The 12,027-nt window shown below is 35.0% G+C and overlaps 1 protein-coding gene across 11 annotated transcripts in view; it reads right to left on the bottom strand.

The window, feature by feature from the left end:
* Positions 1-415: 415 nt before the first annotated feature.
* LOC136847835 (organic cation transporter protein-like) overlaps positions 416-12,027 on the bottom strand; it is an 89,556-nt gene continuing 77,944 nt past the window's right edge. For all 11 annotated transcript variants that reach the window (XM_067119782.1, XM_067119783.1, XM_067119781.1 and 8 more), the window contains 8 exons: positions 11,602-11,770; positions 11,124-11,256; positions 9,459-9,616; positions 8,929-9,063; positions 8,232-8,311; positions 6,326-6,507; positions 5,558-5,694; positions 416-1,683 (listed from right to left, as the gene is read on the bottom strand). In XM_067119782.1, the coding sequence (XP_066975883.1) occupies positions 1,557-1,683; positions 5,558-5,694; positions 6,326-6,507; positions 8,232-8,311; positions 8,929-9,063; positions 9,459-9,616; positions 11,124-11,256; positions 11,602-11,770 (1,121 nt within the window). In that variant the 3' untranslated portion in view covers positions 416-1,556. The remainder of the gene's footprint in view (positions 1,684-5,557; positions 5,695-6,325; positions 6,508-8,231; positions 8,312-8,928; positions 9,064-9,458; positions 9,617-11,123; positions 11,257-11,601; positions 11,771-12,027) is intronic.

Here is a 12,027-nt window from a genome sequence, read left to right as displayed (position 1 = left end):
GTGATGCAGTGTGAAAATGGTGCTTCTTTTCATCTTTCTCATATTGTTACCATTATTATTATTATTATTAATAATAAAATTTTTGTCTCTTAGGCAATACCGGGGCCCCACACCAAGCTATAAACTATATATCATTATGATCATCATCTTGCAACAATATCAACAATGCCCTTTTTGTATCTCAGACTTACATTACCTGTTAGGAGTTTAATAAATGTACAAACATATATGATGTAGATTGCTGTAATAATAATTATTATTATTGTTAACAGAGGATGCTTTAAGTTACTTTTTCTTTCTAAACTTCATATCCAAAAAATGCTTTCACATTTAGAAGCTGACTGATATATTGCAAAAAATTAAGAAATAAAAAAATATAAGTTTTTGGTATGATGAAGGAAATGGAAACTAAATATCAAAAGATATAAAGCTATAATATCTTCAGTCAAATAACTACTACAGACAATGGTCTTCACCTGTAAACAGTGAACCAATTCAGGATAAAAAATGTACCAATTAAATTTCATTCAGTTGAGTTCCATAAACAGATAAAAACTTCATTATAAAAAACTAGTATGATTTATCACCACCTTTCACATAACACCGTATGATGTTGAAACTGGCTATTTCACACTAAGAGACAGAAGCTGGAGTCATTTCTAACAAATATGACTGTGAAAATTGTATGTTTTAGAACCAATCTTCAAAATGTTCATAGCAAAGTAATGGTGAAAATTTCACCAGTAATATATTTTTTAATCCTTTTACAACTCATTCTGATAAAAATAAATCATATTTGTACAGAATTATATTAAGAGGACTGACATAATTTAAGTAGGCTTTTATTTCATTGTTATAGGTAAAATATTAATTGTATAAATGATGAAATTCAAATGATTTATATAGCTGAGAATTTTCTTTGCAAGAGCAAGTGGTGTTCTAGTACCAAACATCATGATTAAAAAGTCAGGTAAAATGCACCCAATAACAACACTGCCTTACTGCAGTCATGACTGAAAATCATGGCAGTACTTTTGTTTAAAAGTGTCTTGATATTTCACATTCTTGATCATTCTTTACTCAGAAGATGAGAAGGAAGTAATTTCATGGGATATTTACAGTAAAAGAGTGGGCTGATTATTAAATGAAACTTGAATTCGTTATCTTCTCATAAAAATATCACAAATGTGCATTGAGAGCTTGTTAATTTTTTATATAAACCTACTGCAACCTCTGGCCTATCTTCACACTAATAACCAGCCATAAGACCATTTCAGACTTTATTTTTAAAAAATACAAGTAGAAATGTGATCATCCAGGGTAATAAATGGATGTAATACTACTACTCTACATAATATTTCAGGCATTTGAGGACGTCTGTAATAATACCTGAGGGCTGTTATTAGAATCTCTACACAAGCTTGTACTTTGCATAACCCATATCTAAATTATATTTTTCTTCTAAAAGGTTGTAGGTCTAACTTACACTAAACATAAAAACTGGAATAAAAGAAGAGTAAAGCATGAAATGAAATTGAACGAGCATATTTTAATAACTAGTTGTTGGTCACTTCTGCTCCTGCCTTTTCAGTTTTTTCGGAAGATGATCCCTCTGGAGTAACTACAGAAGATTCTGACTCTTCTTTTCTACTACAACAGGAGAAATACCATATAGACTGGTCCCTGAAAATAAAAATCTTCAGTAACAAATATTTCAACTCTAACAAGAATAGGAAAAATTTTCATGAAAAGCCACTTAAGAGCTGATTAATGATATATGTAGTACCTAAAGATAATAATGACCTTGAAACAGTTCATTCATTACAAACATTTATTACCTTTGATATTAGCCTTGCACCTTGAATCAGTTTTAATCACATATAATCCCATACCATACATACTGAAGGAAGATGATCCCACTCACTTGGTGGTGATCAGGATCCTATTCCGTTGGGTTGATAACCCCGCTCCATGAATCTCAAAAATAATCCTGATAGTTTATATTATTCAAGCAGTAGGTAATCAAATCACTCTGCCATGACAGTAAGAGACCCCATAAGCAACAGAGTACTTGGTACACCGGACTTCTTTAGGTAAAAGTGATCTGTTGCTACAGTAATACAAATGTTCATCTTTTATATGCATGTACCTTTGGTGAATGCTGATTTAGTTAATGAAGCTTGGTAACAAGATAGTTAACTAGCAGCAGGACAGGGGAAGGGGAATCACTCGGTTACTCAGCAAACAGCATCCACTATTTTTTGGAAGCCTTGCTGTAAAGATGTATTGGATACATTGCATCATGCCAATGAAACTTTCTTAAGTATTTCTTGGATGGAATGGCTGATGATTTTTTGCTTACTGGTTTGTTTCTTTGATATTAACTGATGAGAATGATGGTGAGTGATAAAGCTTCAGCTAACAAGAGAGAGATCAGCAAAGATATCCAATCCTATCCTAAGTCTTCAGGCCTAAGAGTGTGGCCCTTCCTGCCTGGGTTGTGGTTTCCATGCTCTTGAGGAGTTTTGAAGAGTATTCCTCACCTGCAAACTCAGGCCTCCTGAGGAGTCTTCGGTGAGGATTTTGGCGCCAATACGAAGACACTATCATTTTCTCAAACTAGAGCATAGTCATTCATGTAGTGTGGGATGTGCCTTTCACCCTCCATAGTCTCACCCATGATGTAGAAATAACACACAGAGTGCAGGCTGGATGGAAAAATTGGAGAAAGATGTCAGGTGTCTTGTGCGACCACAGAATCAACTTAAAGGTTAAAGGAAGAGTGTATAAGACAGTAGTGAGACCAGCTTTGATGTATGGAGCAGAAACATGGCTGGTAAAGAGAGTGCAAGAGAAGAAATTGGATGTGATAGAGATGAAAATGCTCAGGTGGATGTGTGGAGTATTAAAAATGGACAGGATCAAAAATGAAAGAATAAGAGGAACTACTAAAGTTGTAGAACTATCAAAGAAGGCCCAGGAAAGAAGACTGCAGTGGTATGGCCATGTGATAAGAGATGAGACATATGTAGGGAGGAGAGTGATGTAGATGGAGGTGCTTGGTGGGAGAGCAAGAGGAAGACGGAAACAAAGGTGGATGGGTATAGTTAGAGAAGACCTGAGAGACAAACAATTGTCAGAGGACGATGTGTTTGACCGAACCAGGTGGAGGAAAGCTGTCAGAAACATCAACCCCACACAGAAGTGGGAAAAGATGCAGAGAAAGAAGAAGAGTCTCATCCAGGTACTGTACAGGTCCTTGAAGGAGTCTACAGACAAATGTCACACTCAAAGACCATCTTGCTATCTATATTATTAGTAGAACGAGTAGGCAAGCTGCATGGTTTCTCTTGTTCAGTGTGGCACTTGGAGGGGCAACAAAGTCTATCAATCTTCTCTGGTTTGGGATGATTTACTATCAGGAAATCTTCTCTGGATCTGAATGATATATTCTAGCCAGCAGTCACTCAGACCCCAAGGGTGGTCATTTGATGTTGGAAATTCTTCAAGAGAACTCTGCTTGACAAACTTGAAAGTAGAAGTGGTAGAAAGACAAGCTGATTTTAAAGAAAATATATATATGAAGGATTTTGCAAAGGTCATGATTGTTCTTAGCATTCTTTGCTTGTGCTTTCATGATGCTACTATTACAGAGCCCACTTGCTGTCCTAGTCAAGATGTGGCAGTAGCAGAAAGGTTTTAAAATTGCTTTGTGCCCAACAATTCCTTATCATGTTGCTTGCTTACGATGATGAGCTGAACTTTTGTAAATATGTGTTTGGTTACATTGACAGTAGGCTCTGCATCAAGCTCTTGTGGATTCTGGGGCTACCTTGGAGTTCTCCAGTCCCCTTTCTGTGAGACATTAATTAGAAATGAACCTTCAGACAAGACACCTTCAGGTTTATATCCTCTGTAGCTTCAAGCCTATGTGGTTATCTTGAAGCCATCCAGCTTCAGGCCCATGAGGGCATCTTGAAGCAAGCCTAGCTTTCAGGCTCGTGTGGGCATTCTGAAGCAAGACAACATGTATTAATCCTTGTCTGTCATCTACTTAAGATAACAGGTACCACATGGTAGATAATCAGGCACACATAGTACATAGTAAATTCACTCCCACAGCCATCACCCCACATGTGACCACTCTGGAAGCCTCTTTGTTTAGGTGCAAAAAAGAAGCTAATCCCAAGAGGAGTTCTTTGAAACCACGGTAGAAAAGATCTTTGTAAGCACCCTAGTCCCAGGTCATCTGTGTGCTTTTTTGGCTAATCACATTTTCTTCATATAAGCTGGTACCCTCAAAGTGACCCCAGCCCAAAAGTGGACAAGCATTGAATTTAATCTTTTTAGCTAGAAATTAGAGTTAAACATTTAACATTATATATGTGATTAACAGTTTGTTGCCAACTAGCTTTAACTGAGTTGACATTGGAGATTGGCCAACCCAGAATGCTGTTTTGACACTACAATGTTCTCCCTTGAACATTAGTTCTCCTTTATATGTGTACATACAGTACTATAGTTTATAAAGTTTTATTGCTGAGTTTCTCTCATATTAACAGAAATCTGCCAATTGTTGGAATCTTGAGGTGAAAATGTAAAATACAGTTAAAAAGGGCATCAACAATATGCTGTTTAGTAAGCTGATGTCAGTGATAAGAGAACAAGTAAGGTTATGTTGCTGACTGATCTCTGCTTGGTTGTCCAGTATTCTAGTGTGGATACTGGTTTCTGAAGAAGCAGAGAAGTATACAGAGCATTAAATGACAGAATTACGGTAATTACACTGGACAAGTACCTTTGGCTTTGTGGTTTGTTTGGAACTTACAAGAAGTTAAAACCAGACATTCGGGGGTGACCAGTATCCCTTAACACACACTTTCACATCTTTAGTATGTAGTCAGAAATTCCCTCTAGGCTCTTGTCATAGATGCAAAACAGTTTATCTTCCTAAAAGCTAAACAATTCATACATCAGTGAGAAACACTGTGGCCTTAAATAGGTATATGATAGTTTCCTTAATATATCAGTGCCATTAGTGACATGTATACTAAGTTCTATTGTATCAATATGGCTCTGCTGTTGAAGCTTGCAAAAATACTCCTGCAAAGGCTAACATAGGCAGAATATGAGAAGATAGTTTTTTGAAAACTAACTTCACTCTTCATATATGCCTCTTAGAATTCTTTGTTGAAACTAATATATTGGTGGTCTGGACCAAGGATATAATATTGCATTTGTAAAGACCCTCTAAAATCTCATGAAAGAAATAAAAAACTCTTTACAAAACATTCAAATTCAAACAACTATATCATTCAGTCATTTTTGAGATAATTAATTAAGAAACATAAAAAGCTCTAAGAAAATTCTGCATCCATTTCATTCATGGAATTTTTCATTCATGGAATTAAGTAAAAAAAATGTTTGTCTGGTGCATATTTACCTTTTCCTTCTTTCCCTTCTATTAGCAGTTCAGTATAATCAGCATTTCAGTATAATCAGCACAGGGTTTTAAAATACTGAAACGTAAAGTACTATACTATAAGCTTGCACTTACTTGCCAAAGTCTTCACTCTCTTGCAAAGTTTGGGGTAATTCGCAGCCCACAGTCTCAGGCAGTAAGACAATTAAGATTCCAGAGATAATTGACAGAGCCCCGAAAATGATAAGAGGCAATGGCTTATATGTTTTAGCCTGAAAAAGGAAAATATTTAAAGTTTAAACTTTAATATAATGCTACACCGTGATACTTTACAGTACAAAATTGTGAATAAGCCATTACATAAATATGGTAACTGATAAACATTATCCCTTATAATATGAGAGGTTATTCGGAGGCAACATTTAGACTGAACTCATTTGGATTCACGAAGATACTCCATCCAGATATTTTGTCCAGGTGATTTCCTGTGAGCAGCTCTTGACAAGAGATGGATTACAGTTCTTATCTCTAGACAATGGATTATAAATTTTTGTTTGACATGGTCAGTTTGGAAACAGATTTGTTCCATAATTATCACGTTAATAGTAAAAGACTGAAGATGAATACCTCGACCTCGTATCCAAAGTTTTTTCATCAAAATTTATCTTACAATTTTCTCATGATCGTTCCAATACAGAATGACAAGGGATGAGATAACAAATGCCAATGTGACTTAATGATGAAATATGTTGATAAATTTGGGTCATCACTAAATCCCTATAGGGATTATGAGCTGAAACATAAGCAATAACTATAACAAATAGTTAAACACTCTGTGAACTTTATAAGATCATTAACATTCAATCCAGTAATTGCTGTACAATTAAAACTGAAAATACTCACTGTATATGCGATAAATGGTGCTATTAACCCACCAACTCGAGCACACATGGAACATGCACCAATACCCACACTTCTGTACTCCGTTGGGAAAATCTCGGCTGAATAGACATATACGATAGCAAAGGCAGCAGCAATACCAAATTTACCCACAAGGCTCAAGGTCACAATCAGCCATCCAATATCTGAACAGAAATGAAAGAAAAAATTAATTGAATAAATATTGTTCTCAAGGACACCATCAAGAGTAATGTATGAGAAACCTAAATTACTGTATAGGTAAGTCAGTAGTTTTCCAATGACTGATTTTGAGTAATATACTGTACGGTAAACCAAAATTATCTCAAGAGTAAATTTTTTTATGTATCTTTGCATGATATATGAGAAACATAAATTATCAGGAAAGCTGGTAGATTTTCAATGACTCCATATCAGTGAAATAAGAGAATCCTAAATTATAAGAAGAGTGCAGTTTTAAATGACTCCATAAGAGTGATATAGGAATCTTAAATTCTAAGAAAGTTGGCAGTGTTTCAGTGAATCCACCTTAAGAGTGATATATGTACATACATTTGTTGGAAACCTAAAGTATCAGAAAGTTGATAGTTTTTCAATGACTCCACCTTTGAGAGAGATTTGAGAAACCCAAACCAGAAGAAATGCTGGTACTTTGCAATGACCATCCTACAGTAATATATGGGAAATATAAATTAGTAGCTGTTTAATGACTCCATCTTTGAAAATCCTAAATTAAGAGAAATTTTGTAATTTTTGAGTGAATACATCTTAAGAATATGTGGGAAACCTAAATTATTAGAAAAGTTGGTAGTTTACCTTTTTATACACATTACCCTGTATAGGGAAACAGAATGAGAGAATAATGTAAAAGATTATAGCCCAGGATGATGAAATGATCCAGTGATTTCAATGTTAAGATTACAGCAAAAAATTTATGGGTAACAAGAATGCAGGTGCAATTCAATCACCAGACATTTTTTACCACTAGGGGTGCTCAGGATCCAGATAGCTCACTCGGGTAAGCAAGAAGGGAACCCTTGTTTTTCTGGGATATCTTGAGACGACTGCTACTGCAGATTAGGCTAAGGTACAGTAATGGGAGTGTTGAAACAAACACTGGGCATAAATAATGTACTCAAGGCTCTTTTTCAATAATACATATTGCATTACAGGGTAATGTGAGAACTGCAGATGATCCTTTCTGGAAGCCTTCTGTGACAGAATTTTTCATAAGATAGAATATCACCATTTAGGAAAGAAATTTCAAATGAAGAATGTAAATACCACTCTCAAACTGTATATAGTATATAACAAAATATTGTTTCAGCAAGATTTACTTTAAGGATTGTGAGGGAAAGGTGTTAATAGGGCAAGAACATGATAAGCTTTAAGAATGATAATGAGGTAACTAGGGTCACAGAGCTATTGTGGGAGTATGCACCCAACAGTGGGGTATCGGGTGATCTGGAAGCGAATGTTTTACTTCTGAAAGCTTGCTGACTCAACAGTCATTTTCATAATGTATCGTAATTCCCTTCTGATGTTACAAATACTAGCCCTACTCTCTCACAGGTGCTCGAGTATTATCTTAATATTTCTGCAAAAAATTAGTTGTAAGGCAGTCATCTTCTCATATGTTATGCTATACTATATTCACATAAAACTCACATTATACAGTATGTATTTATCCCTATCTTATTTCTTTATCATTCACCTTTAAATAATCTCACTATACTGTAGTTTTACAAAACATAATTAAACCTTTAATAGAAGAAATAAAAGAACATGCTGTCAAGGACAGAACTTAACATTTTTTTTCTCTCAGTGTTTCATCATAGGGTTAAAAGAGTGTGGGTCAGGCAATGATCTTGCCCTCTTCCACAAGGGTTACCTTCTGGGATAAATCCGGACACGAAGCACGCGATGCCACCAAGCAAAAGAACAAAGGAGAGGGTGCCCTTCCTGCCCATTCTGTGAAATCAGTTAGATTCAGTAACGAACAACAGTGCTTTCCTTGTTTGCACCAATAAAGAATCAAATAATTGAATTTAGCATTTATAACTCTACAAGATCAGCAACAAAACTAATTTTTCCATGTTTTGGAAACTTCAAGAAAATTTTTACAGAATGGTAAATTTAGACTATATATGAGCAAGATCAGGCTATGTACAAAAATGACTAGAAGGGAAATGTTCACATCACTATAAAAATTGATATTAAAATTCTATTAAATAGTATGTTTGCATTTAAAATACCATATTAAAGTCAAATAAACTGAAATCCTTGCTGACTCCCTAGCAAGTTGAGTCTGATTTGTACCAGCCTAAGGTAAAATCATTATTCTCAGTGAGCCTTGGAGTCCCCATGAATGAAAATAATTCATCACAAAATATACAAAACAAAATCAAAGGCAACATTAAGCATATAACTCATGAATAAAATATGTGTTACTGATGAGAACATACATCTCACCATTCATTTTCTTACGTGTACTGGCTTATGAATTGCTTGAATGCAAATTCATAGTAGAGGTATGTTTCTCTCCATACATTATTGACTTGCTGGCAAACAAAAATGGAAGACATTACCTGTCAAGAACCAAGTAGCTGAATACATAAGATGGGATCTCAATCAACATGGTGAGAATGAAGTTCACAAAAATATTTCCACCAAGGTTACCGGAGTTGCTAGAAAGTCCATAGTAAACTAGAGTGCACACTGCCCTGTACATAAAAGAATATCATAACAAAACGTTTTTACTGATAAATTACTTCATATGCCGTATCACAGGACAATAAAAGTACTAACAGGCATAAAAATTCTGCTTCATATATAAACTGACAATTCCCATGGAAGTTTGGTGATGCAAATTTTCACAAAAAATTAATACAACAATATACTAATTTTACAACTTCAATTTTTTACGACTAAACTAAAAATTTTAAAATATACTGTTAAGTGAAAACTGTGACCACGACCATGAAAACTACAAACTATGAGAAATGTACCAATAGGTTCCTCTTACTTTACACAATAAACCTAATTTCAACACCTTCCACTCAAAAAGAAATCCATATTGTAATTCCATTTAATCCTTGATTTGCTTAGTCTCTCTTACCAACAGAAGAACATGTTAAAAGAACGCTTCCTCATATTGGGTTTTCTCAAAAGGTCTAAGACTGTCTTCTTTGGTTTAGGTTGTATGTCGGTTACATCGTCAGCAACGAGCTCAGCTTTGCTATTTGCAACAGACAAACTGCCATCAATTGTTGAGATCTGCAATATGCCACTGATGGTAATTTGTTTTGTTACTGTTTTACTGGTACAAATATAAAAGAAAGGTGAGCAATAGATTTTTTATGTTTTCCGTGTACACTGCTTAAACTAATGTATTTGGATTTCTATAGTATAATCAACTTCCAATAATTTCTCCAACTGGAAAGAATGTTTACTAAGAGTCAATAACTTAAATAATGACTGTAAAATAAGAGGCTTATTCATGTATAAACACATACCAACTTTTAATCTTTATGCCTCATGTGAATGAATGAATGACTATAATGATCGCTACAGCTAGTTATATGCAACATCCTTGCTTCACACAATTAACATCTTATGCAACTCCTCTCCAGTGCGTAATATTCTGGCTTTCATACCGACATGGAATTACTAACATTGTTTACATGTTTGGGCGGCTGCCAAATGTTTGTGAATACGAGAACTTATCAAAACCACACTGATTTTTCAGAAAATACGTATTCTCAAATTAATTGCACTGTTATGGTAAGCGAAAAATTTTACTTGCTATATTAAACTAGATGATATCTACATAATTATTGCAATCATTTATGGAATCTTTATTCTTGAAGCATTACAAAAATTGAATCCATAAAATTCTGAGGCACAGCAGGGCTCACTTACGTCATCAAACTTTAAAAGTGATGATACAGGTGCTGCAACTTTCAGAACTTCAGTAGGTGATCCACCAATTCCTAGAGATTTATTATTAGGTATTTCCTCAATTTTCACCTTCTGTTCATTCGATGTAGGATTCCAAGCGAATAGTGATGAATCCAATGGCCAATTTTCGTTCCCTTCCCATGAATAAAATTTCCCTCTAGAACCAACAACTCAGCAGAAGGCTTTCTCTCTTAGACCAGCTGTTTTATTTATCGGTGTACATCTCAATGTTACCAATGTCAGCAATAATTTGCATTCGGTTTCTTAGAACTGTCAGAAACTACAGAAATGATCTGCACAGTTTCTGGGAGTTCTAAGAAAGTTGTTACAGAACGCTGAAGTGCATTTAGTATCACTTGGTTTTTAATACACAAAACTTAATTTACCGGGAGTATCCTTGAATCTCTTCTCAATGTACAAAGAAATGACAGGTAACGTTAGTTATTAGAAATTCTACCTGCTGGCTAAATACTGTACTATACTGGGAAATAGACCTACAGATCCTTCTTTCGAGAGTAATTCGATACCTCAGCCAAACTATATTGAAATATTTATCGTTTGGCAACTTCAATAAGATGAATTTCAGTGAGAAACCTCCACTTCCAAATTTAGCACCTAAGCACACTGAATTAAACTCCGAAAATTCCTGATGTAAAAATATTCTTATTTTACAAGAAATCGGTAGAATTACAATGTAAACAGAAATCAGGACTTTCATAACCTTTTTATCAACATCTCGTGATTAACCTGCAAGGGCTAGCAATCACTGTACCACACATCTACACCAGATGATAATCCCCAAATGAATTCCTTAGTATTTTACCTCTGCACTTGGATCCTCTAAGAGGTGCTTCGGAACTTCGACACCATTGACTTTTGCTGCTTTTTCAATTATCTTAATTGCTTCTCCTCTTCTTCCTTGGGATACCAACCAACGAACACTTTCTGGCATTATCCTGGAAATAAAAGATTTCATCATTCTGTGTTATGTTGTCAACTTTTAGATTTGCAGTTCCCGTTGTCAACGCAAAGACCGCGGAGCATAAATATAGGCATAATTTTCTTCCCTAATGGATGAGAGTATACACAACACATCGGAATTTTTATAAAGTCATTGGTGTCCCTCGTATCTGAAAAATAATTGCAGTAAAGTTTAATATGATTGTGGAGTTTCTCATGCAATTTTATTTTCATTGCTAAGACCAACATCTGAATTCACTTTAAACCTGCTCGGTAAATATTCACCACATCAGCTTCATTTAAATAAGAGCCAAATTCACCATCAGCCTAAAAGTACTAACCACATGTAAGAGACAAGTAGGAAGGCTGGAGCAGTGATTGCTACCTGAAGCCATCGCCACTCTCGAATGAAAATGGCCAAGACACCAGTCATGGCCTCACCTAACGCGAATGGAACTTCAATGATAATACCACAGAATGTTCTCCACTTGGCACCAATAAATTCGACGGCTGAAAAAGAGAAACAAAATTATGCCGATGACTTCAATTCAACAGAAATGAACGAGGTCACCTACGAATTTAACATAGTAAAAGGTAGCCTACAACATACAGCTGCAAAAATTACTTCTTACTCATTAGTTTACTCCCCATTAATACAATGAATTAACACCGAATGCGACAAAAAATTTCATTGTATTCAAACGCTTATGTTATAATTGTTTCATTATTTTAAGTGGAAATAATCTTAGAAGTACCAAAAGATTACT

Source organism: Macrobrachium rosenbergii, chromosome 17 (assembly GCF_040412425.1).
Source record: "Macrobrachium rosenbergii isolate ZJJX-2024 chromosome 17, ASM4041242v1, whole genome shotgun sequence".
In the NCBI taxonomy this organism is placed as follows: domain Eukaryota; kingdom Metazoa; phylum Arthropoda; class Malacostraca; order Decapoda; family Palaemonidae; genus Macrobrachium; species Macrobrachium rosenbergii.
Note: the sequence above shows the minus strand (reverse complement) of the source record. Positions and strands in the feature narration are given on the sequence as shown.